The sequence below is a fragment of the Acinonyx jubatus genome, chromosome C2, assembly GCF_027475565.1.
Source record: "Acinonyx jubatus isolate Ajub_Pintada_27869175 chromosome C2, VMU_Ajub_asm_v1.0, whole genome shotgun sequence".
NCBI lineage: Eukaryota > Metazoa > Chordata > Mammalia > Carnivora > Felidae > Acinonyx > Acinonyx jubatus.
Genome location: NC_069384.1, coordinates 54,561,081 through 54,588,827, shown reverse-complemented (window position 1 = coordinate 54,588,827; position 27,747 = coordinate 54,561,081). Strand labels below are relative to the sequence as shown.

Below are 27,747 nucleotides of genomic sequence, written 5' to 3'. Positions count from 1 at the left end.
TTTAGCAAACTATTCTTGAATCTGTCCCAAAGTCTAATGGCCGGGTTCCCAATCAAAACCTGGGAAAATCACACTTTATGAGTTTGTATCCCATATACTCACTATCTCTATCTGGACAGCACCTGTCATATTTATTCCCAGCTTTGTTTTACATTTCCTACAGTGGACTTTTCTTTCTTTCTTTCTTTCTTTCTTTCTTTCTTTCTTTCTTTCTTTCTTAATGTTTATTTTTGAGAGAGAGACAGACAGAATATGAGCAGGGGAGGCGCAGAGAGAGAGGGAGACACAGAATCTGGAGCAGGCTCCAGGCTCTGAGCTGTGAGCACAGAGCCTGACATGGGACTTGAACCCACAAACTGCAAGATCACGACCTGAGCAGAAGTCAGATGTGTAACCACCTGAGCCACCCAGGCACCCCATCTACAGTGGTCTTTCAAATATTTACTACTTTCCTCTTGACACTTTTCACTCAGAAGATGACCTTATCTTTGTTTCACAGAACAACAGCAACAACAACCTGAATCCTACCTGATTGGAATTGTTTCAAATTTTTGCTCCTGAACCAATTTACTTGTGTTTATACCAATTCTTATTTGGTGCCATTCTGTTTCGCTCATAAACACACATCTTGTTATTCTGTGCATTAACTCTCATTCTGTCCTCTTTTTCAAGTGTCTTGTCTCTTCAGTGTGTCCCATTCTATTGCCTCCCTTTACTTATATTCAACTTTCCTTCAACCGTATGTCCCCTTTAAAGTCTGTGTTCTTGGGGCGCCTGGGTGGCTCAGTTGGTTAAGCATCTGACTTTGGCTCAGGTCATGATCTCACGGTTCGTGAGTTTGAGCCCCGCGTCGAGCCTGCTTCAGATTCTGTGTCTCCCTTTCTCTCTGCCCGTCCCCTACGCTCGCTCACTCGCTCTCTCAAAAATGAATAAACATTAAAAAAAATAAAATGCTAAAGTGTGTGATCTCCCATTGCATTCAAGGTAAATATCCAGGTTCCCAGCATAGCCATCAAAAATCTGGTCTCTGGTAAGCTCTTATCCCTGTGTCTTTACATTTTTGTAGGTACTTTTGTCTAAGCATTTCAGACGATAAATAGAATCCCCAACTTGCTAGAAATGCCTTTTGTGTAACCATGTGCTATTCCCTCTGAAGTACTTCTGCTGGAAGGTTGGAATACTTTCCCCTTCTGATGTCTAATTCCTGTTTGTTTTTTGAGACTCAAGTCTGGGAAACCTCAGCTGATCTGGCCTACCACAGCAAGTATGGGTTTGATACTCATCCTCCCAGCATCCTATACATTTCTCCATTATAATGTTGCATTTTACATTACATAATATGTTCTGCCTCCCTTTATTCTTTTGAATATTTAAACTTTTGAAAACTGTAACGTGCAGAAAAATCTTAACTGCACAGCTCTGAAGTTTTACAAAGTGAACAGTCATATAACCATTGTGAAGGACTAATTGAACTCTTTGCAGCAGTCATATAACCATTGCTCTCCGACAGAGTCATTCTCCCAAATACAGGATGTATCATTCAAGTATAAATTTTGCAAAGATTGTTCTATATTAGAAGCTCAAAATAAATAGATGAAAGAAATCACTTAAATTTTATATTTGTCTTGTATATAAATCCTTTTTGATGTATCAATTTCATATTTATCATTTGATGTATATTTTTATTTTAAACTAGGTATGAGCACTTTTCTTCATGTCTCAGTCAAGTATTAGGTCTTCTTAATGGAAAGGATCCTGATTCTTCTTCAAAGGTGTGTAAAAACATAACTTTTTTGTTTTAAATTTTTGAAAACTGTAATGTGCAGAAAAATCTTAAATGTGCAGCTCTGAAGTTTTACAAACTGAACACAGTCATATAACTATTACCTAGATCAGAAAATAGAGCATTACCAATACCCTAGAACCCTCAAATCTTCATTCACTGGTACATTCCCGTTGGAAAATTGTTTCACGGTGCCTAGTGAATATGCATACACCCTGTGACACCGCGTTTCCACTCCTAAGCTACATAGCTAAGAGAGACATATCCATAAGCTCATCAAAAGACATGTACAAAACATTACATAGAAAATGCAGCTTTAAAAATGACACGATTTCCTGGGTTTTTTTTTTTTAAATGTTTATTTGTTTATTTTGGGAGAAAGAGTGCACACACTTGTGTGTGAGCCAGGGAGGGGCAAAGAGAAGGAAAGCGAAAGAATCCCAAGCAGGCTCCATGCTATCAGCACAGATCCTGACATGGGGCTCAATCTCACAAACAGATCATCACCTGAGCTGAAATCAGGAGTGGAACACTTAACTGAGCCACCCATGCACTCCTATTTTCTGATTTTTTAAAACATCAGATGCTGAGGGGGTAAATTCAACACAACGCACACAAGGTCTCTACTCTGAAATTATAAAACATTGAGAGATAGGGGCGCGTGGGTGGCTTACTAGGTTAAGCGTCTGACTTCAACTCAGGTCATGAACTCATGGTTTGTGAGTTCAAGCCCTGTGTTGGGCTCTGTGCTGGCAGCTCAGAGCCTGGAGCCTGCTTCAGATTCTGTCTCCCTCTCTCTCTTCCCCTCCCCCACTTGTGCTCTGTCTGTCTCTCTCAAAAATAAATAAATATTTTTAAAAAATTCAAAACATTGAGAGCTATAAAAGACCTAAATAATACAGATATACTAAGTTCATAGATTAGAACACTTGCAAAATCATAGCAGGCTTTAGTGGGTTTTTTTGTTTTTATATTTCTTTTTGTCTTTGGTGTATATGGAAATTGGGAAGCTAATTATAAAATTCACATGGATATACAAAAGTCCAAAAATAACCAGGGCCATCCTGGAAAAAGTGAACACAGTTGGAGGATTTCTAACACTACCAGATGTTAAGACTTAACGTAAAGCTGTAATAGTTAAAACAGTGCAATACTGTCGTAAGGATGGACTGGAACACAGTACAGTGTCAAACCAAACCATAGCATATGGTCTCCTGATTAATACAGTGCTGTCTTAAAAGTATGGTCATTTCAGGGAGTTTGGGTGGCTCAGTCAATTAAGTGTCTGGCTCTAGATTTCGGTTCAGGTAATGATCTCACTCCCAGTATGGAGCCTGCTTAGGATTCTTTCTCTCCCCTCTCCCTCTGTCCCTCCCCTGCTTGCACACATGTCCCCCTGCTTTAATAAAATCACCTTTTTGCACCAACGAATAAAAAAGAAAGAAAGAAAAAGAATAGTAAAAAAAATTGGAAGCTGTTTTTAATTTTTGTTTTAGAATATTTTCTTTAAAAATATGTCATTTTCAACTTCATCATTTGGTTGCTTTGTGCATTACAGGCCAATGAAATTGACATTTAACGAAGACTTTATATTGCACAGGTTTTAGAATTACTTCTTGCCTTCTGTTCAGTGACTCAGCTGCGCCATGTGCTCACTCAGATGATATTTGAGCAGTCTCCATCTGGCAACACCATTCTGGGAAGCCGTTCTAAATGTTTAGATCCTACTGTGGCTCTACTTCGTTGGTCAAGCCAACCTCTGGATGGATCAGAAAACTGTTCTATTTTAGCTTTGGACTTGTTCAAGGAAATATTTGAGGTAATATAATGATAACCAAAATGCCTCTTCATTTTTATGATTCTCAGTGAACAGTTTACTTTCAAAAATATTCACAGTAAATTTCAAAGTGTTTATATACTTTATGAAAACTTTTCAAGTAACAAGCTCCCTACCATTGACCTACTAAATTTCCTTTTTTTGGGCAAAGTCAGGGACATTACTGTTTTCTTTTTTCACACTGAATAACTTATATGTATTCCTTTCAGTGTAATAAGTAAAGGTATTAGCTGAGATTTGTATGGTTTATTGTTGTATGACTATGTTTTTTGCAGTAGTAACATTCAGCTTCTCCGTCTCAGTGGATACTGTTGACCATCTTTATTATCCTTTGAGTGGATTAATATAAGAACATTGGATTCAGTCACTCAGATGGAGTGGAACATGCCAGACAATGCGAGGCACTTAGGATACAGACAAAAATTCTTTCTGTAGAGGCTATTACATTCTGGTAGTTTCTACTATCTAGGTCATTTAGCATTCTCTACTGTTTTCCCTGTTTTTATACCATTCTGCCTAACACAGTATCTTCCTGGAGTGTTTCCCTTCATGACTGGATCCTAGGCACAAACAAAAATGTATATGAGTGATTAAATATATTTGTCAAAGATTATGCACAAATTATTCTTTCTGTTTTATGTTGGTCTTGACCGTTAATCAGTTTTAGCGTTTTAAAAAGCCTTTCAAGATCCTTGATGGGAATTATTTATGGTTGTAAAGTATTAAGACCAGTGATTGTTATTTAATTATGTAATTTCACTTGGCAAATTCAGGATTCTTGTTTTGAAATCACAGATACAGTCTAGTTAAAAGTCTTCTTTGTAGTTGAAGGGCACCTGGGTGGCTCAGTTGGTTAAGCATCTGACTTTAGCTCAGGTCATGATCTTGTGGTTCATGAGTTCAAGCCCCTCATCAGGCTCTATGCTGACAGCTCAAAGCCTGGAGCCTGCTTGGGATTCTCTCTCTCCCAGTCCCTCCCCCACTCATTCTTTCTCTCAAGAATAAACATTTAAAAAAAAAATTTTTTTTTAAGTCTTGTTTACAGTTGAATAACCCCAAACCTTCCTGTTCCATTTAAGAAAAAAGTCATAGCCATCAAAACTGGGTAGATTTTAAATAGGAGACACAGGTCAATCAACTATTGAAGTAATTATAAGAAATGTGATGAGAGTGTTGCAGCTCAGTGATGACTAGCTCTGTGTTCTTTATTCCATCTTTATTTTGATTTTTAATCATTGGTGGTGGTTAATTCTCCAGGATGTTGTAGATACTGCTAACTGCTCCTCAGCTGACCGATTTGTGACCCTTCTACTGCCTACAATCCTTGATCAACTTCAATTCACAGAACAAAATCTAAATGAAGCTTTACTAAGAAAAAAATGCGAAAGAATGGTCAAGGCCACTGAAGTTTTGTTAAATATCCTTTGCTGTTAAAACATGGAAACTAACCGCTCATTTTTTTCTAGCATCACATTTACTGCATTTTTGTCTTTATTTGTAATTTTGTCATTTCTCACGCTTGCATCTATTCAGAATTACTGAAGTTTAAACTATAGAACTAATCCTCAATAAAGAGTGTGAAAAAAGTTATCCAGACTTTATTTTTTCCTTATTTTTCTTTGTAAAACTTTTGAACTAAATAATATTTTTAGAATACTTTTTAAACTTAATTTGGACATTTTTATCATAATTTGAGATTAGGAGATATATTCTAAAGTAACAGAACCGCTCTGTTACTCTAGTGCTAATTGCTGTCCCTGGGCGATTTGTGGTGCCACCGTTGGTAGCAGCAAATCAGAGAATAAACAAACATCAGTAGAGTCATTATAGTTTAGTTTATATTATAATTTTTACTGAAAATTAAAGTCTCTAGGAATGTTTTAATAAAGATGACATCACACTTGGTTATAGAAAAGACAAATGTTGTCAAGACAAATTCATTTATTTCTAAAAAAGAAAAGCTTGAGTTCAGTTAATGTCACTGCCTAACTTCCATATTGCATGCATTTTTCTTAGGTCTTTCCTTGTGCTAGCTGTTTTCTTTTAGATCAGCTGATTCTATGTCCATATGAAGCCCAAGTTCCATTTTTAAAATATTTCATTAATGCTTTCTATTATCAATAAGGAGCCATTATATCTAAACCATATCTCTTATATTATACCTGGTCAGGTTTTCTTTTTTATATCTCAGAGCAACAAGAATTTGCTCAACTTTGTCCTGCCCTAGAGCAAATTCCACATCTGTTTACTCTCTTCTCTGAGCTGCTGCTTCTTAATTTTTTTTACCGCAGTAATTCCCAGCCCTGGCTATGTGTTAGAATTACCTGGAGAATGTTTTAAAAATACACCTGAACCTTACTTCCTTCCAGCAATTCTAATTTAATTGGAGTAATGTGAAACCCTGGGGGGGGGGGGGGGGGAGGGGGAGGTGTTGTGATTGATTGTTCAAACTGCCCAGGTGATTCTAACATGCAGCCAAAGTTGAAAACCACTGCTGTAGAGACACATGATTATGTTGCTTGATCCTAGAGATAGCTGTTATATGCAAACCTCAAAACTGGTACTATTCTGAGCCAAAGCCGACCCCTTTTTAATATAGATATTCAAATTAACTTGTAGTATACAAAATAGGAAAAAATAACTTTCCTTGGTTCAGCAAATATTGAACCATTGTGATAACCTGCTAATACTAACATCTGGCAGAGTAACAGACTTTTGGTCTCAGTCCCATCTCTTGCCACTTATCAGTCACTTAAATTCTCTGAGGTCTAGTTTCTAATCTGCCATTGAGCTAATAATAATTGTATGGAAGTGGAGTGACAAGATACTTTGTATGAAATCACTCTAAATACTATAAAGTGCTATACAAATATAAGCGGTTTTTTGAAAATTTTTTATATTCCTTAACAAAACTTACCTCTGTGTGGAGATGATACTCTAAAAATGCATGTTGCAAAAATTCTGACTACTGTCAAATGTACCACTCTGATAGAACAACAATTTACATATGGCAAGATTGATCTGGGGTTTGGAACAAAGGTAGCAGATTCTGATTTGTGGTGCGTATATGAAATCCAAATGGCTCAGAATTAACAAAAGTTTTTTCATAATTTTAAAAACATTCAATTCATAGTTTATATGCTTCTAAAGAAAGGATAATCTTAACATGTGATTTGTTTTCCATTGTTCATTTTGTGTTGTTTTAATTTGTTATTATCTAAGGGTCTTTTATATTCCTTTTTAGGAGGCTTTTTTGACATTGCCTCAGGAATTATTTTTATGTTCATTTTAACCAAAAAGCATGGAAAAACAGTCATTTTTTTTATTATGAGGAAATTAGTAGTTTTTGTACTTACAAAGGTTGTTCTTTTCACTGGCATGTCAGGACTTTCATTTAAAGGTGGATTTTCTCTGATAGTGATGAGATTATTTTATCCCCCTCCTCCCTCATGAATTAAGTCCATTAACAAGTCTTTAGTGAGGACCTGCTAAATGCTACATACTGATTTGTTCTGATTTCCATGTTGAAATTGTCAATAATTTGTGGTCCTCAAGGACAAGGATTACCTTTTTTTACTTTTTTATACTGCCTTGTGGTACAAGGCTGAAAACATGGTTTAGTGTATTGGTAAATATTAGGTATTCTACACCACTTAAGGTTGCCCTTTATTGTTGATATTCCAATGACAGAGCTAAGAATTAAATAGGTCATGTTGTCAATGCTACTAGTAATTTGGAGCAGAAAACTGAAGCATGCTGGTATTTGAGTTTAGAAAAACAAACACTGTCTAAACTTAGACTATTAATGCCAATTTGTTTTTTTGGACTTGGGTTATAAGGATGCTGGTCTCTATTGTATTTTTACTTCCCAAAAGAAACAATACTTTGGTACGCCTAGGTGGCTCAGTTGGTTAAGCGTCCAACTCTTGATTTCGGCTCAAGTTATGATCTCGCAGTTCATGAGATCAAGCCTATGTCGGACTCAGCATGCAGAGCCTCCTTGGGTTTTCTCTCTCTCAAAATAAATAAATAAATAAAATACTTCATCTTCCTGAGGTTTAGAAACAAAAGTGTTGGTTTTTCAGAATATTCTTAGAATTATGACAGAAATAAATCTCTAAGCAGTTTTTTAGTTATCTAATTGAAATATGACTTATTTTTAAAGCAAACTTGCTGCTGATGTAGTTTTGAAAACTCTTGATTTGATGAACAAGCTTAAACCATTGGTTCCTGGCATGGAAGTAAGCTTCTACAAAATCCTGCAGGTGAGTTTAAACTCTTCAAATATTGAAGTTTATTCATACATAAATGCTTCCTAATGTGTGATTTTCTGTTTTAATATTCTTAATCTTTAGAAAATGTTTCTCTTAGAATTGGCTATCAGAAGACAATTGTTAGTTGTCTTAAGTAGCTGTAATGTTCCCAGTATATGGTGATTTTACATAGTTTTGCAGAAATTGAACATAAATGCTTCTGATTCTAATGTATGGGCTGTTTATGATAGTAGTGCTTCCTCAGCCTTTTTCCTTTCTTGTGTCCTACTTCATGTTTGTTTATTTCTACTAGTATTGCAGTGAAGAGGGGGTGGTATTTGTTTTGGAGTTTTGGTTTTGGTTGGCGTTGATGAGGTAGGATATTAAGAGGATAAAGGACACATCTGGAAGAAAAGGACTTGATTGTGAATGATAACAGGATGAGAGAGGGTGTGCAGAAAATAGCTAACTCAAAAATTTTGATGATAGTAGTAGCTGAATAAGAGCTCTAAATGTTTACCTTGATAGCCACAAAACCTGACTTACATGTGTGAGTTAAGTTACTATAATGATTTAACAAAGATGGCTCCGGGGCCTGTATAGAAGCCAAAACTGAAACCTTACACAGGTGCCACTTACACACTCTGAGAGCATAATGCTTAAGAGATGGAGTTCAGATGTTGACTCCACCATTTATTAGTGTGGACTTGAGGACTTGAGCAAGTTATTTCACTTCTCTGAACTCCAGTTTCCGTAACTACAGAATGAAAATAATGATCCCTCTCCATAGGAGCAGTTACAAAGAGTTACCATGAAGGTTATGGAGATAAAGCCCAGCTCTTAACATGGTTCTGTGGCCTTCAATTGTAACTGAGTACTTACAAGACACTCAACATAGTAAAATGTGGATAATTATAAAGGATTCATATTTTAGTATTTTTCTCTGTTAACACCTTAAAAATTGAATCAAACTGATTTTTATGTCCTTTAGGAGATGTTTTTCAGAATAAATTATTTGGGGCTTACAGTACTAATAAAAAATACTTGCTGGCATGAAAGACTTATGCTTTAAGTATAATTATTTCAGTTACTAAATTAGAATTTTTTTAGTTTGAATTTTATTCTTACTTGGAAATGATTAGTTATTATTTCTTATAGCCAGATTTTTTTTTAAGGGTAGCTGGACAAACAAAATTCAAAAATCAGTCAGCTATGGATGATATTTTAAATTCATCCAAATATTGAAAATATGATTTTCATAGGCACAACAAAACCATTCAAAACTTTTGCCAGAAATTTTTAAAGCTAGTGTTCATATTGACTGTGTAGATAACTATAACTAGGTAAAGGCTAATAAATACATTCGAACATCAGGTAGAAACTGTTCACAATTTGCCTAGAATTATTTTATGATTTAGCTCTATTTACTCATCTTGCTCTAAAAAGCCTGACATTATTCTTTCTGCTTCTTGTTTTCTGGTTTCTGATTTACTTAGGATCCACGCCTGATTACACCCTTGGCTTTTGCTTTAACATCAGATAATAGAGAACAAGTACAGTGTGGATTGGGAATACTATTGGAAGCTGCTCCACTGCCAGATTTTCCTGCCTTAGTGTGAGTTGTAGTCATTTGCGGTATATCTCTCGTGGTTCTAGAATATCCTGCTATGTTTCTTTGGTAGTCCTCAATACAGATAGATTAGAAAATTTGTGAATTAAAGACATTGTAACAGTCAGTAATTTTTCAAGTGACTAAAAGAAAACTTGATTCCAGTAACTGAAAAGACCAGGTGTATACTCAGGGAAAAACTACATTTAGGTGGTTAAATATTTTATCCAGGCACTATGCCTCTTTCTCTCTCAGTTGCTCTATTAACATAGCAGCTTCTGAACCATGCTTTACATCCTATCAGTTTATTTCTTACAAGATAGAACACGTTTCCCTGTGTCAGCTGTACTTAAAAAAAAAAAAGGTAAAAAGACATTTAGGTTAGATTTGAGGAAAAACTTCCTCAGCTTAAGGGTTGTAGGTAACCACAGAATTGCCAGAGGATATGATGAGAACCTGCTCTAAAGGATTAAACACTTAATAAAGAACATAGCGTTTAGGACTAAAAAACTACCAACAAAAACAAAACAGAAAAGAAAACAAAGAACTTTCCCTGTTGTATAAATGATAAGTCTAAGCATCACTCTCATTGACCAGATCTGGATTGTTTTACGGATACCAAGGGTTCAGCCGTAAAGAACTATGTGGACTGAAAGGTTGGGTGCGGTGGTAGTGTTCCTAAAGAAAAATCCTGTGCTTTTTTTCAGAAAGTGGAATAGATAATGGCCAGGCAGAATTGTCCGCTATACTCATTAATTTCAAACATTAAGAGAGTATTTGCTGTTATGTTTGAAAAAAATTGAGATTTTTGGGCTCTCTGTAAACTAAATGGTTAACCAAATGTCCAGTTGTGTCTACCTTAATTTTAAAAAATTTAAGGGGCTTGGGGCACCTTGGTGGCTCAGTCGGTTAAGCATATGACTCTTGGTCTCAGCTCAGGTCATGATCTTCCAGTTCATTAGTTCAAGCCCCACATCTGCACTGTCAGTGCAGCACCTGCTTGGGATTGTCTCTCTTTCCCTCTCTGCCCCTCTCCTGCTCACTCACTTTCTCTCTTTCAAAAATAAATAAACTTAAAAAAAAACATTTAAGTGGCTAGTATAAATGAATTTGTAAAAGTGGTTTGAATAAACTGAAGCAAGTTGATAAGCAGGTAAGACATTACTGTATGCTGGCGTTCTGAAAACTATAGCCAGCAGGCAGGCTGTAAATAAAGTTCTATTGCAACAAGAACATACCCATTCATTTTCATATTGTCTGTATTTTCTGTGTCTACATTCATGCTATGACATCAGGATTAGGTAGTTGTAACTATTAAGCCTAAGATACTTACTGCATTGTCTTTTAAAAAGTTTGCTAACCTCTGCTATTTAATTTAGCAAACTCATTTTTCAGAATTAATAATTTAAGTAATCCTAAATTAAGAGATTAAGAACTATGGAGAACAAGACCACATAATCAAAATTGTCTTCATTTTATAGTGAATATTTTTAAACAAATAAATGGACAAATAGAGAGCTTCTCAATTTAAAGATAGAAGTGGTCTGGGGGCGCCTGGGTGGTTCAGTCGGTTAAGCGTCTGACTTCGGCTCAGGTCATGATCTCATGGTTTGTGAGTTCGAGCCCCACATCAGGCTCTGGAATGACAGCTCAGAGCCTGGAGCCTGCTTCAGATTCTGTTGTCTCCCACTCTCTCTGGCCCTTCCCCTCAAGCTCTGTCTCTCTCTCTCTCTCTCTGAAAAATAAATAAACGTTAAAAAAATTTTTTTTAAAAAGTGGTCTGTGAAGCTGCTTCATTTTGTGGTGGCTTGGTTGCTCCAACTTTGGTAATCTGATATAAAGGAAAGCCCCTGTGTTTCAGAATGGAAAGCTTCAGCTTCACTGAAAGTGGGAGTCTTATCCTCTGTCTCTGTATGTGAAATCTACCACTTTATATCTTGGCTGCCCCATTCTTACTGGTGTTGTCTATGTTTCTCTTTTGACACTGTTTAAGGTATTCATTTGTTTTATTTATGTCTGTTTTTGCCTTTGTTTACATCATCTTAGTTTAATAAGGTGAATTCATATGCTGGGTGGGTGGGTACATAAGTAGGTTTTTGGTGTATGTTTGTTTTATTTAGACATTTAACAAACATCTGGTGAGGGCCAGCAATGTGCAGGCCCTCTAATAGGCATTTTTTTTTAATTTTTTTTTAACGTTTTATTTATTTTTGAGACAGGGAGAGACAGAGCATGAACAGGGGAGGGTCAGAGAGAGGGAGACACAGAATCTGAAACAGGCTCCAGGCTCTGAGCTGTCAGCACAGAGCCCGACGTGGGGCTCAAACTTATGGACTGCGAGATCATGACCTGAGCCGAAGTCGGCCGCTTAACCGACTAAGCCACCCAGGCACCCCTCTAATAGGCATTTTTGATACTGCAGTAAATTAGACCAGGAGCCACTGTCATGTGGTTTACATTCTAGTTGGGATACAAGTTTAAAAAATTAAGTTTCATAATGTGCACTTCACTGTGGATGGAGGGGCCTTTCTGAGGAAGTGAATTTGAACTGAGACCTGATGATAAGAAGGAGCCAAGTCTATGCAGATCTGGTAAAGGAACAGCTCATACAAAGGCCCTGAGGCAGGAACAAGATATGGTAAGTAGAAGGGGCAGAATAGTCAGGTTGGCGAGAAAGTACTGACGAGAAAGGGCAAGACTGAAGGACATAGGTAAAGGACGGGTGATGTTGTCCATGGTAAGAAGGATGTTCTTACCAATAGCAATATCACTGTACTTAATTTTTACAATTAATCCACACTCAAAGACCAGTTCAGGTGCCTCCAAACCAGAGGTGGAATTGTCATTATAAGGGGTTGTAACTAGAAAAGAGTTTCTTCTGGCAAATTTTTAGGATATTTTCCAAAATTTGGCTTCATCATAAACTCCAAGATTATTTCAAAAACATGTGAAGGCTTATATTCCCAAAAAGATCCATTCTAGAGATTCCCTAATTCTATACTAACTTTGCCTTTTGCTCTATTTTTTGTAATCATTTGTTTTTCTTTTTGATTCCAATTCAGACTTGGAGAAAGCATAGCAGCAAACAATGCCTATAGACAACAGGAAACAGAACACATGCCCAGGAGAATGCCCTTGCAATCATTAAATCACAGTGTTCCAAGATCGGTAAAATGTTTAACTCCTCCACTTTTGAAAGCTAGAGTTCCTGGATTGAACATTGAGGAATTAATAGAGAAACTACAGGCTGGAATGGTGGTGAGTGGCAAATAGCCGTTATAAATGGGATTCTGCGTGGTACATACCAACTAAATATCAGCCCTGATTATAATATTTATTTAAGCAACTTTAGATGCAAATTTGAGCAATGAAACTTATCTTTTAATTTTTTTTTTTTTAACGTTTATTTATTTTTGAGACAGAAATAGAGCATGAGCAGGGGAGGGGCAGAGAGAGAGAGGGAGACACAGAATCTGAAGCAGGCTCCAGGCTCTAAGCTGTCAGCACAGAGCCCCATGTGGGGCTCAGAACCACGAACCATGAGATCATGACCTGAGCCGAAGTCAGACGCTTAACTGATTGAGCCACCCAGGCATCCCGAAACCTTTCTTTTAATATGAAAATAACAATATTCTAGAAAGTTTGGAAAGAAAGAAAAACATTAGCCATAAAATTATAACATTTTAGCACAGCAATCATTTTTCCCCCTAGTCTTCCCCGGGCAGCCCACCCTTACCCCTCTATTACCTCCCATCTAAGAAATATATCCCACAAGCATATCAAATCCTACCCAGATACTCTTCTGCAATAATCAGGTTAGTGAAATGTTTGTGAACCACCTGATAGGACATTCGTATTTTTTTACATTGTTACTCATTAAATTTTAATGATTTAGTTTCACAGACATTTATTTTTTTTATTTTGTTGAATGTGAAAGCTTTCTGATTTTTGACTGTTAAAACTTAGGTAAAGGATCAGATTAATGATGTGAGAATATCTGACATAATGGATGTATATGAAATGAAACTGTCCACATTAGCTGTGAGTACAAGCTTGTTTTAACTATATGTAACTGTTAAGCTTTATTAAAGGTGTTTTCTGGGAGGTGATAAAGATTGATGGTATGTTTTCTTATAGTCCAAAGAAAGTAGGCTACAAGATCTTTTGGAAGCAAAAGCTCTAGCCTTGGCCCAGGCTGATCGACTGATTGCTCAGTACCGCTGCCAAAGAACTCAAGCTGAGACCGAGGTGTGGACAATACAAAGATCTAGCTGATAAGTGGAAAAATAAATTAAGTAGTACATGTACAAAACTGTGATTCTATTTTTGTTCCTGTATTTGAAGTAAACCGTTCTCAGCATTTGACACGACTATTCCCTCCATCTTGAAACCCTCCCCTGTTTAATTTTGGTCACAACGTCAATTTCTGGTTTTCTTTCTGAATTAATGGATATTCTTTTTCTGTATCCTTTATGAATTTCTTTTTCTCCACTCAACCCTAAAATACTGGCTTTTCCCCATGTTATGTTCTAAGCCCTTTGCTGTTATTAGGTAGTCTATGGTTCCAGTCATTACCAGAATGTTAATGCCGCCAATTTTATGTGCTGAGCCAAGATCCTTTTTGCTCAGTAGTAAATGCTTCCTATATAGCTCTGTTTAAAAAATAGCAAATACTTCCCATTCTGTATAACCAGTCCTGAACTCAGCAACCTTTTTAAAAATTTATTCTTTTTTGTATGTTGTTCTGAAGGGTTTTCCAGACAAGAAACCTGGAAGTCACACAGTTACCTTCTGTAAGGAGTCCTTTACCAAATCCAGTTGATTCTACCTTCTAAATATTACTTTTTTCTGCCTTGTCTCTGTTCTTGCCACTATTTGCTACAGGTCAAATCCTTCATTTTTTTATATGAAAACATAGCAGAGCCTATACTTTCTACCTTCAGGCTGGAGCCCTCTTCTCAACCACCCTCCCCATGCATCCCAAGTCATCTGTCTTGTATTTTGTTCCACTCTCCCTTCTTCCTCCACAGTGAGCCCTGAGGCTGTAATCTGATTTTATTGCTTCTGTGTTAAATACTCTGCAGTAGCTATCCATTTTACTCAGAAGAAAGTTTAAATTCCTTAGTTTGGCACACAAGGATTCTAACTCATTCCGCATCTCCTGGCATTTCTGTGCATTTTCTGCAGTCAGCTATATTAGATTACTTTGCAGTTTCTTACGCAGTTCTGTTACTTTGCAGTTACTTGGCATACTCTTAGGTCTCCCTGTCTTTTTACTTGCTCTGCCATGTCTGGAACACTTTTCCTCTTTCTCTGCCTAACTCCTAATAATCCTTCAGGTTTTAGTTTACCTCCATTTCTTAGGAAGCTTTCTCTGGTCCTCTTCTTCCCACACTTGTGAAAATTGTATAACCCCATCTCGATCCTTGATGTCAGAGACTGTTTTATCTCCCGGCCCCAGCAAGCACCATACTCAGGTGCTCAGAAAGTTCGATATTGTGCTGTGTGCATCACTAGGAGTAAGAACTTACTGCAGTAGTATGAAATTTCCTAACAGACACAAATGGAATCTCAACAGTTTGATATCATTTGTAATGAATTATAATAAAGTCATTTGACTTTTGAGAGAAGCATTAAAATCAATGACACATAGAATACCTTTACAGTCTTAAGTACAGATATTTTTAAAAATATGAATAAATATAACCATATGCTTTCCTTTTCTTTTGACATAGATTCATTTGTCTTGACTAATAGCATGTTGAATTTATCATAAATTCCAACAAAAAAATTAGTGATATTAAAATCATTTTGTCCTCTCCCTTCCCATAGCGCATTCTTACATTCTATATCTGTTGAACATGTCTTGCATTTTATTGGAGAATTTAATGTTTTACTCATTTTACTGGAAAGACTTATAAAAATAATAATGGGGTATTAACTGTTTTATAGACTGTCATAAAAATATAGAAGGGCTTAGGTTTTTATCTGGCATTTCAAAATAAGAGTATTTCTCAGGCTAATGAATGGTGGGGAGAGTTCACTTCTCATTCTAGTTTTCTGTTTCTTTAATGTTTCATGTCACAAATACTTTCATATTAAATTTAGATTGTATTCTCTGTGCTGATTTTAAGTGTTTTCTTAAACATCTGTGATATGGTTAAGATCTTTTTCTTAATTCCTACCTAAAATGGAGAAAACTGATTTGTATAAATTTTATGGTTTGGAGTTGATGGCTAGCCCCAAGGAGCACACTTACCCTTTTAATTGAGTAATGTGTGTAGAGGTACCTTCATGCTGTTATAATTGTGTTCATTTCTGTGAATCTGACCATACCAAGATTGTTCTGGTCAGAACAATCTATTAAGTAAAAAACTATAACAGTGTCAGATTTGTTAGAACTAGTTAAATAATAAGTATGTGTGACTAATAAAACTTTATATAACCCAATAGATGCTAGCCTATTAGATATTTGGTAAACCTTTTAAATTGTAGAAACTGAGCATATTATATACATGGTAGAAAAGCCTCTGTTCTGTTTTGTTTGTTTTTAGGCACGGACACTTGCTGGTATGTTGAGAGAAGTTGAGAGAAAAAATGAAGAGCTTGGTGTGTTGCTGAAGGCACAACAGGTTGAATCAGAAAGAGCCCAGAGTGATATTGAGCATCTCTTCCAACATAATAGAAAATTAGAGTCTGTGGCTGAAGAACATGAAATACTCACAAAATCCTACATGGAACTTGTTCAGAGGTAAATGAATAAAGTAAATATTTCTGTGTAAAGTTAGAATCTAGAATGAACACACAGCATTTTTTTTTCCTGTGGTCCTAAAATCCTTTTGTAAGCATTCCTATGTTCTGATAATTCCATAAGTTAAGTAATTGGCAGGAAACTTACATCACAGGTAAATGAAGTATTGCTTACTCAAACTCTGGGTCCAAGTCAGAAACAATTCAGGTCTCTTTGTTTTTTTTTCCAGTTGACTGTACTTTTTTCATGTGTTCATGCAGTCATTAGTCATCTGAGATGTTAGCACCACAAGAACAAGTTGAGTCTGCTTTGTCTGACAAAGTCGAGTCTGACAAATCCTTAGGGTCTGAAACAGTACATAGTTACCACAGTTTGTAATAAGTTGAACCATTTAATGGGCCATTTCTGCAGATCAAATGTGTTGAATATTGCATAGTATTCAGCCTAATAGCATGGAAACTCGGATGTTAGTGTTTAAATCATTGCTTAATTTGTTGTCAGCATTTCTTCTTAATGTCGTTGAATATGGTTTACTTATATGTATGACTATATATGTGGAATAAATTCTTATAGGTGAATTGTTGGTTAAAGGGTATGTGTCTTCAAATTTTTGATGGATTGCCAAGTTTCCTTCCAAAAAGGCTACAATAACTTACATGCCCACTAACAAAATGTGAGATTGTGTTTTCCTCCTCTGTTGAAATTTTCTATCTTTTAGGTCAGTTTTAAAACTTCTGAAATATAAGGAAGACCAGGAACAGTTATGTGTTTTCTACCAAACAATAAAAATTAAAACATTCTGCTTAATGTGTTCTTTGTTTTAACTTATATTTTAAGATTGGTAAGATTTGAAAAAATGTTTTGTCTATGCTATTAATACAGAGATACAGAAAATTTTAACTCTGCAAGGTCCATGTGCTCATTTGCCCATCAGCTAAAATGAAATGTAGAAAATGTATAGCATCTAGAAAATTTGTGATGCTAAAATATCCCAAATGGGATATTTTCTCCCAACAACTTGCTCCAAAGTTTGATTGTTTTAGGCAGCCCTGACAGAGTGGACTATTGTTGTTAAGTCAGGGTGTGAGAAAAAGTAAGCAGTGGTCCCAGAGAAATACGTGGTTTCCAGGAACTGCTGATGTTCAGATAGTGAGTAAGGGGCCAAGAGGTAAAACTCCTGCCTTAAAGGGCCATATGGGTAACAAATAATGAAGCTGGCTGGGGAAAGATCATTTATAATGGTAGAGACTACCTAAAGGCATTCAAATTTAGAATTTTATTTTTTTTAAGTTTACTTATTTTGGGAGAGAAATGGAGTATATGAGCAGGGGATGGGCAGAGAGAGAGGGGGAGAGAGAGAAAATCCCGAGCAGGCTCTGTGCTATGAGTGCAGAGCCTGAAGCACGGCTGGAACTCAAGAAGTGTGAGATAATGATGTGAGCCAAAACCAGGAGTCAGACACTTAATTGACTTAGCCACCCAGGTGCCCCCAAATTCAAAATTTTAAAACTGTGTGGGACAAATAAAATACTTCTGGCCAGATTTGCCCAGTGCCACTAGTTTGTACTTAATGACGTGAAAAGGACATTTTATACTTAAGATACTTGGGTGTCAAAGTATCACTTTAGAAAGTATTTCTGTGTTTACTTTGCAGGTAAAATAAGCAGGACTATTAGATGCAGAGCTCTAAAGAGACCAGAGAAGTTTTGTGTCCTCAACCACTTTGTTAATTTGACATTTTTAATTAAACATATATTATGCCCAAGAGGCTAATGATGGCAGACTTAAGTTTTATGTTTTAATAGACTTCATCGTTTTAGAGAAGTTTTTAAAAAATTTCTGGACCTAACTATAAAGATAACTATATAGCAAATTATGTAAGGCAATGTTATCTGTAAAATAAAGCTCTATATCCATAAATATGAGGTAAATGCCCTGCATATTTTCTTTTCATAGTAAATATTACCTCCAACATCGCCCAAAACATATCTTTAATATCTTTTTGAGTTACTATTCTTTCTTCGTGTCTTGCTTGTTCATAACATTCCTCATCTTTCCTTCAGTGTATGCAGTTTGATTTGAAGAAATAATAAAAGGACACACAGTGTTTTCCTCATCATATGTTTTCCTCCATAAAAATATCAACTCATCTTGTCTTTTCAGGAATGAAACCACCGAAAAGAAGAATAAAGATTTACAGATCACATGTGATTCTCTAAATAAACAAATTGAGACAGTGAAAAAGTTGAATGAGTCATTCAAGCAACAAAATGAAAAGTAAAATCCCTAGTTCTTAATTCTAATTATTTTGGATTTTTCAAAAACAATGATTCCCTTTATATAGAACATTATTTTTACAGATAAATTAATAGAATTATAACTTATTTTAGATATAAAATACATTTTTGGCAAAATGTGAAGGTGATTATTATTCTTATTAACTGTCTCATAAAATACTTTTTGGAGAGAAAAAGAAATGAAATGTTTCCTTGATGTTTTCTTCTATATTTTTATAACTTCAGGACTATTGCCCAATTAATAGAGAAAGAAGAACAGAGAAAAGAAGTACAGAACCAACTAGTAGACAGAGAATGTAAGCTAGCAAGTAAGTAGCTTCTTATTTAATAAATTGTCTATATTTTAACATATCTTGTGTTGGAAGAAAAATCAAAGCATGAATGGTTTTTATTTTGCTTTTTCATTATTTTCGACTTCTCTCATTGTTTTAAACATTAAATCACATTTTAAACAGCTCCCCTTTTCTTGCCATAACATTTTACAGAGCAGTTTAGTTAGACTGATTAAATTGAAAAGGCAATATATATTTTTTTTAATCTGGGAGTTAAGGAAAGGATTCTTTTTAAAATGAGTTTTAAAAGAATGTAACAGCAGGTGGCAGTGCTAGGTAATTTTTAGTTACCAGCTTCTCAATAGTAGTAGCTCTGAAATCCACAAAAAAACATTTTTGTTCTAACTCACTTGCCTTAGAATACAGACATCTGCCTATATAATTTTCATACTTTTCTCCATCTCTCTTCTAACCTTTGAGGTCTAAGGTTTGTCTTTCCCCTCATTACTATATGTATATATATATATAATAGGAACAGAGGAAAAGGGAAAGACATGGAGATTTGGCATTTTTTGTTTAATACTGGCATAGGGGAAGAGTTAGGTGGTGTTTTTTATTAATCAAATACTGTAAAACTTTTATTTCCAGCAAGATATTTCCTCATCTTCCTAGTTGTCATTTTTTTGCCCTAATTACCTACTGCCTAATAAACTTTTTCAGGGTAACATCAGTTATAGGACTTCTGGGCATATAGCTGACTCTGTTTGTTTTTAAGATATGCAACAAAAAACAAAAGTACAAGAAGAAAAGATTAAAGTTTTGCAAAAAGAAAGGGAAGATAAGGAAGAAACCATTGATATCCTTAGAAAAGAATTAAACAGAACAGAACAGATAAGAAAAGAATTGAGCATTAAGGTAAGAATCTGTTGAGTTCTCATTTATAATAAGTCTGATTTTGTGAAAAAGATGAATTTGGGTAAATTAAAGTTCTACTTAGTAATTGTATTTAGAAGATACTATAATCTCAAAATTGACAATTGTTTTATTATAAAGACTCTCTTCACAATGTGAAAGGTGATTTCCTAAAATCACCAAAACTTTATTAAATATATATTCTGTGCCAGCACTTAACTCCTTTTAAGTAGGCAAAGAATACCTAAAGGGATTCCCAGTTCTGGATGCCAAATACATCCACATGTATAATTGTATATGGCTGCATCTCTGTTCTTTTAGGAGTAGTTCATATTTGTTCAGAACTTTATAATTTGCAAAGGACCCCTTGAAACATTTTTCTGAATCCTCCTAACACATATATTAATATATAAGTATCAATAAGTATTTTAAACCTACAAATTAAAGTGAGTCTTGAGTTACTTGCTCAAGGTCAGTCACAAAGCTAAGTGGAACAGTAGACATATGCAGTATTCTGAATCTGGTCTAGTCTCATTCCACCTTGTCCTGGTTGTTTATGTGTGGTAGCTGTGAATAGTGCTTTCTGGCCCATCTGCTACCAGGAAGATGAGGACTAGGATTGAATGACCATTTGAACAACCACAGAGCACAAATGACAGAAGAGGCATAAAATTTAATGCCACATTTACCAATTTCCTGGTTCTCTTTTAATGTGGTTATCTTAATAGTGATTCCAAATTGTAATGTGTAATATTTTCTGCAAAATTTCAGCTGCTAATATTGACTTAAAAAGATACATTGAATGTGTTTTTCCAATCTGTATTATTAATAATTCCTTATCTTAAACTTACCATATAATTTAACTAAATGTAGTACATATTTGTAATGTGTCTTTTGACATGGTTGTTTTACAAATGAAAATTAGAACATCTTAAGATACCTGTGAAGGGAAGACATGCTAAGTTGTTTTCCTCAAATCTTCCCCTTTTCCTCAATTCTTTAGGCTTCCTCCCTAGAGGTTCAAAAGGCCCAATTAGAAGGTCGTTTGGAAGAGAAGGAGTCGCTGGTGAAACTTCAGCAAGAGGAGTTGAACAAACACTCTCATATGATCGCAATGATCCACAGTTTAAGTGGTGGGAAAATAAGTCCAGAAACTGTGAATCTCAGCATATAGAAGTTATGTATTTATCTTCCTGGGGAGGTGTGGTAGAGAAGGTAATTTGTGACCCCAGAACAGTAGTAGATTATTGTCTAATTATTAATTTAGTAAAGAATGTGATCTGATAAATATTTTTATTTGGTCTTAAAAGTTTTACTTTCTGTTTCTGGCTTTTATTGCTTAAAGCTATCTTTCATTCTTATATTAGAATATTTTTCTTGACCTCCATTATTGTTTTTGTAAAGTTTTTCCATTTTCCTTCTGATTTTTAATTTATTCTCATTTGTAATTAGATTTTAAATCAAACTTTCTTGATTTAACAATCCTAAAGATTAATAAATTGAAAATACAATTACTAGTATAAAAAGAGAAGGCATGTTATTGCCAGGGAAATTTTTTTCTAAATAGCACAAAAGAAAATTCAGTGAATTTAAAATAATTTTGTTACTGCATTTAAAATACAGTATGATATATGGTATTAGTTCTAAATTTGAAAAAAATATAATGAATAGTTACAAAAATAATGTATGAAAATTAGAAAATATCTGATGTGTTAAATGAATACATTGTCACATAAAAAACACTATAGTTTGTACAATTATGAATAGCCTTAATTTTTAATCTTTTTAAAATGTACTATGTTGGTATGCCCATATCATTTCCAATCAATTATGAATTTCTTTTGATTTACATAAGGATAACTTGGATTCCACCCTTGCTACATATTCAGAAATCTGTTATTTGTTGTTGATTCTAATGTCAGTTGCATTTAATATATTGCCTTTCATTGAAATAGTTTTTAATTTGGCCATTTAATTTTAAGGCATAGTTTAAATATCCTTATACATTTATTTCTTTAATACAAAGGGATTTTTTCAGTACTCTTCATTTGAATCAAATGTTCTAAGTGGTGTTTAAAACAGAAGAGTTTTTATATCGGTATTTTGGTTGATTTTTATTGCTACTTTTTATAACCATTAATTTTGCTTAGTGTTTTCTTCCCTATTTATATCTTCCTGTGACTTAAGTGAACTTATATTTACTTCTATTTTTCAACCATAATATACCTGAAATTATCTTTAGAAATTAAATATATTTTCATAATTTGCTAATTACATTAAGTGTCAAACTATAATAGTTTTACATACTTGGATACATTTTGTATAGTTCTGCAGATTTTAAAAACAGCATTGTACAGAGTAACACATTTTAGATTGTTGTTTTATAAGGGGTACATTCTGTTTCTCTCTTGAAATTGCATGCAGTTTCAATTTTACATGAAAAAGTGTTTAAATGGATAAATATGACTGAAGAATAAAAGGCTTTGTAAAATAAAAGAGAAAATTCTATAAAATAAATAAACCAGGGGTGCCTGGGTGGCTCAGTCAGTTAAGCATCTGACTTTAGCTCATGTCATGATCTCACAGTTCGTGAGTTCAAGCCCTGTGTCAGGCTCTGTGCTGACAGCTCAGAGCCTGGAGCCTGCCTCTCTGCCCCTCCCCCACTCATGCTCTGTCTCTCTCTGCCTCTCAAAAATAAAAGAAACATAATAAAAAAATAAATAAAATAAATAAACAAACCAAACCTCTAGGGAAAATCAAACTATCTTTACGCTTTAGACACTTTTAAGACACTGAGCCTAGCCCAGTACTGCCCAATAGAACTTTTTATAATGATGTAAATGTTCTATACACTGTCCAGTATCATAGCCTTTAGGCACATGTGATTGTTTTTAAATTTTTTTTAATGTTTATTTTTGAGAGAGAGAGACAGAGCACAAATGGAGGAGTGGCAGAGACAGAGGGAGAAAGAATCTGAAGCAGGCTCCAGGCTCTGAGCTGTCAGCACAGAGCCCGACACGGGGCTCAAACTCCCAAACCATGAGATCATGACCTGAGCCTAAGTTGGAAGCTTAACTGACTGAGCCACCCAAGTGCCCCTGCCACATGTGATTTTTGAGCACTTAAAATAAGGGTAGTGCAACTGAAGAATTAAAATTTTAACTGCCATACTGCTGGATGGTTCAGATCTAGTCCATTTTTCCAAGTGTGCATTTACTTAAGCCACTCAATTTGCCTATTCTTAAAGATCTATATAGACAGAGAGTCCATGTATTTTTTAGTAACCTTTTTTTAACACAACAATTTTAATGAGTTATTCCTTATCTTTTTTCTCTAAAGAGAAAAAATTGTACTTCAGCTTTAAAGGTGAATACTAATCATCACCCACTTCATTTCTTCTGTTTATCCTAGTCTTTCTCTCTCTTGTAGCATCTTTCATATTGTTGCTATTATTTTTCTTAACCTTAGTATGTTAAGTACTTTTTCTCTTTTTTTTTTTTCTTTTTAGGTCCATACCTCAGATTAAAATTGTGTGTGTGTGTGTGTGTGTGTGTGTGTGTGTGTGTGTGTGTGTGTTTTAAAAAATTTTAGTTTAAGCAAGTTTGAGCCACTACCAGAGTTTTACAAATGATTTCTGTGTATATATGACCACTTCATAGTAGAGAAAATAAAACTAAATAAATGCATCCTTATCATAGAATTACTCAAATTCTCTTAAAAAAATTTGCTATGAAGAGTTTGTCCAAGTGTACATTACACAGTTCTTTTTGCCATTTACATTTGCCACTTGAACAGATATGAGCTTCTCTTAAAATTTGGCTGATTGAAATTTATACTAAACTGCCTAATGTCAGGGCAAAACCAAATACTCATTAAAACTTAATCCTGTGTTTTGAGGGTAGATTGTCAGATTAATGTCCTTTTAGTTGTTTCTACTTGTTATAAAGACTAGTTATTTATGTTAAGGATGTAATGAGACTGTCTTAAGACTGTTGGTTAAATGAAAATGTTTGACTTTCAACTTCTACCCAAGGCTCATGCACAGGTGTTAAAGTACGTCTAATCAAGGTATATTCTCTAAATCTCATAACCTTATTTTAACTTCTTTTCCTCTTTTCAAATAGTTATGAATTGTGTTTACAGCCTTGCTTCTGATTTACCTACTGATGAATCAAACACATACCTTGTTTGTGACTTAATTACTTTATAGGAGTCAGCAAACATTTTCTGTAAAGGACCAGATAGTATTTTAGGCTTTGTGAGACATATGGTCTCTATCACAACTACCCAGTTCTGTGACTGTAGCAAGAAAGCAGCCATAGACAGCAGGTAAATAAATAGGCATTTAGAATAGGCATATAGAACTGTGTTCTAATAAAACTTTACTTACAAAACTGTCAAAACTTTGCTATTGTGTCTCTTTATCTTTGGTAAACTTAGGCTTAAGGTCTGAGGTCTATTTTATTTGATATGAATATAGCCACTCCACCCTTTTAATGTTTTCTGTTGGTCTGGTATATGTTTTTGTATCCATTTACTTTTAACCTGTATCATTATATATAAAACTTATGATTGTAGACAATACATAGTTGAGTCTTGCTTTTTTTTTTTTTTAATCTATCTTGACAATTAAGTCCTTAACTTTCACAGTCTGCTTGGAGTTAATATTGTACTACTTAGTATAAAATTGGAGAAAACCTGCAACTGCATTGGTCTTCTTATCCTCTCCTCTTCTTTTATGCTATAGATGACATATATCTGTATCATTAGTGCCCAAAACAATGTTATAATTTTTCCTCTAAATGATTATATGGAAATATATCTGGCTCTCAACATCATAATATATTTACCTGTTTACACACTTTGAAATAATTAGTAATTTGTGGGGAGATACTGCAAGTACCCTATTTCTTATACCTTTCACCTACAAATCTCAGCATCCACTGATAATTCTTGCCTTGAATACGTTATAAGTTACTCTGATGGTTGCCACATTTTTTAACTTGTTTTACTTTCTAATAGAAAAAAATTGGACATTTTGGTAATATTGTAATATACTGGGAAAAGCAATCAAAATTACATCATCTATTACATCACTGACAAAACTAAAATATAGTACTTACAGGTTTACACTTAACAGAATGTGTACTTTTTGTGTGTGCATCTTCTCATAAGCCAAGAATTTGAGATTTGCTTTCTGTAGTTTAAGAAAATAAATAATAGGTATGTTAGGCATGTGGAATTTTTTTTTTTTAACCACAGGGCCCTTTGGATAGTATTTTCCTTCCCAAACCCCCTAATATTGTTCACTTGCCTTGGTTCTCTCCATGATCACCGGTAAATACTCAATGCATATTACCCATAATGATAAGTCTTTTGGATTAAGAAACAAATTGTGTATTTTCTGCATTCACTTTAACATTCAAAATAACTAATTTTTAAAAATGAACACATGAAAATGTGACCTATGCCTTTGAAAGGTAAATGGTTAATTTTTTTATAATGTACATAATGAACCTGATAAGTACTTGAAATTGTATGCTTCGTAATCCGTACATTTAGGGGAAACAAAAATTATGGGTTTCTTTGAATCTGCAAATCACTTTGAAATCTTAAAAAAATCTTGCTCTGTTCAGCACTTTGTAGCTAATTGACTTTCTTCCTGTCATGCCTGTCATGAGGCTTGTTTTGTTTATGCTTTTGTTCATCTAACCATTTGAAAATACCCCAAGAAAACTTAATTATCACCAGGAATGAGAGGTACCATACTTCTCAGAAACCAGCTTTTCTTCACGTTAAAATAGCCCATTGTAAAGGTCATTAGATGTGAGGCAAAGTAACTTTCCTCTCAAGTAAACGCACATTTTTAGTTAATTCTCCAAGGACCCAGTGTTTATATGCTCTTGGTATCTTTAAAGACGATGGATAATTCTTAGAATATACAGCAAAGGGCTTTTTACGTAAGGTCTAGCCAGTGCTGCACAGAAAGTGACATTTTCAAAGTCAATAGAGTAGGTTGGGTTACAGTTTCATTATGTTATTAAAAACTAATTTTCCACTAAGTAGCTGAGCATTTGGCAGGGATTTAGTAGTGAACATGATTCTGCCTCTCCATTGCATTATCTGCACTATTCCAAGAATTATATTTCATCTCACTAATCTCAAAGAGCCAAAAGATACAATGTATTAGAGTGGCCTTATGCTTTTCTCAAACTTCAAATAAAAAGGCTTATGATTACCCTAGGAAAAGACAACACTTCACGTTCAATTAGGCAGGATTTCATTTACCCACAAATAAAAACTAGTATTAACTACAACAAACTAATTTGTATAAAACCCACAGTTAATCAGCATGTTAGAGCTGAAAGGATTCTTAAAGAACAGTAAACCCAGACCCCTTGTGTTTCAAAAAGATTTAAACTTTATATTACATTTTCAGAAAAGAAGCCCGGAGAGTCAAACACAAACAGATACGTGATTAAAAAATAAACATGTACTGGAGGGGCACCTGGGTGGCTCAGTCGGTTAAACGTCCAGCGTTGTCCCAGGTCATGATCTCACAGTTTGTGAGTTCAAGCCCTATGTCAGGCTCTCTGCTGTCAGCACAGAGCACACTTCAGATCCTCTCTTCCCAACCCACCTCTGCCCCTTTTCCGCTCACTCTCAAAAATAATAAATAATTTTTTTAAATAAATAAACATGTATTATGGACAATTGCACTTCTAGGAATTTAAGGATATTCAACAAGATTTAGAATGTGCATTTTGACACTTGAAAAACAAAATTGGAAGCAACCCATGTATACAGTGTAAAATACATTCAATAAAATAACAGCCTTTTGAAAAAAATAATGTGTAGGCACATGGAAAGAGATCCTGGAAAAAGCATAAAACCAGACTAAGTAATGATTCATATATCTGCATATCTTTAAGATATATTGGTATGTATAAATATAAATGATAAACTGGTTGCCTTTCAGTAGTGAAATTATTTGAATTTGTTGTTTATTTACATTCTAAAATTTTTAAATGTTACTTTAAAATTTTCAAAACCATGTTTTAAAACCTGAGTTTTGTAACCACATCAAAATTTAATTTCTGACTTTACCTAAGGAAAATTTCATCTACAAAATGAAGATAATACATACTTTGTAGTGTTGTTTTTATTTATTTAAAAATACAAAATAAAGCTGGTGGCTTTTAGTAGTTTCTTTGTAAGTACTTACCTCCCTTTTGCGAGAGAAATAGGGTAGAAACCTTTATTTCCTTTGTCCTCGGTTTCTTATTTATCATCAGACCTATGGCCAATTGTAGAAAGTAAAATTAACAGGAAAGATTCTGCATTTTCAAGAATGTGCAGGGTGGCAAGGTTAGTACTAGGAGGTAAATAAATCTTCGAAGTATTGTCTACACCTAGGGTAACTTCTTGACCAAAGCTAGTGTAGGTTGCTCTCTTACCTAATTTATTTTTACGAAGTAGCTATTCTAAGCAGCATTAAGTAAACCATTTTTCTCTTTGAAAGAGACATTTTCCATGCTTTAAATCTGCCTTTTCTTGGGTGTCACAGGCTTCTCCAACTAATGCATATATCTACAAAATTCATTATGAAGTTGTACATTGTTATTTTTTAATTTCCTGGAAGAGATTGAGGAAAGGGCATGGTTGAAAAAAGTTTGCCAAATGTTAATAACAACACAGTATGTCTAAGACTTGGATCCTGTTATCTTCCTAGCTCTTTTGACAGATTTATGGACACTAAGAGCATACAGGCTTTAAAAAGATACTACTTAAGCCACCATATACGTGTAATAACTTCAGTCAGTTTCCACTTAATATAAATCAGAGTTTTCCTATTTCATCTTAATATTTCTATTTAGAAATGTCATTTTTATATTAGCCTCTTAAAAAGTCCAAAAATATTAGGGCCATGTATCTCAAAGTAAAGATGTATGCATTGTGTTTACAGAAATAAAATAGAAGCCATTAGTTGTAAGATCAGGAATAATAATGGAAAGTTGTATGGAATCAAGAGG

At 34.6% G+C, this 27,747-nt stretch overlaps 1 protein-coding gene across 3 annotated transcripts in view; it reads left to right on the top strand.

Moving 5' to 3' along the window:
* The window catches only part of CIP2A (cellular inhibitor of PP2A), a 35,661-nt gene extending 11,363 nt beyond the window's left edge, over positions 1 to 24,298 (top strand). For 2 of the 3 annotated variants that reach the window (XM_015069178.3, XM_027077681.2), the window contains 14 exons: positions 1,697 to 1,772; positions 3,384 to 3,602; positions 4,878 to 5,037; positions 6,538 to 6,679; positions 7,786 to 7,885; positions 9,370 to 9,488; positions 12,545 to 12,740; positions 13,449 to 13,523; positions 13,620 to 13,730; positions 16,037 to 16,233; positions 18,397 to 18,510; positions 18,756 to 18,838; positions 19,578 to 19,717; positions 20,718 to 24,298. In XM_015069178.3, coding sequence (XP_014924664.1) covers positions 1,697 to 1,772; positions 3,384 to 3,602; positions 4,878 to 5,037; positions 6,538 to 6,679; positions 7,786 to 7,885; positions 9,370 to 9,488; positions 12,545 to 12,740; positions 13,449 to 13,523; positions 13,620 to 13,730; positions 16,037 to 16,233; positions 18,397 to 18,510; positions 18,756 to 18,838; positions 19,578 to 19,717; positions 20,718 to 20,888 — 1,903 coding nt within the window. In that variant the 3' untranslated portion in view covers positions 20,889 to 24,298. Of the gene's footprint in view, positions 1 to 1,696; positions 1,773 to 3,383; positions 3,603 to 4,877; positions 5,038 to 6,537; positions 6,680 to 7,785; positions 7,886 to 9,369; positions 9,489 to 12,544; positions 12,741 to 13,448; positions 13,524 to 13,619; positions 13,731 to 16,036; positions 16,234 to 18,396; positions 18,511 to 18,755; positions 18,839 to 19,522; positions 19,718 to 20,717 lie in introns of those variants that run through there. The other variant, XM_053220813.1, reaches the window with a different exon arrangement.
* The last annotated feature ends 3,449 nt before the right edge of the window (positions 24,299 to 27,747 follow it).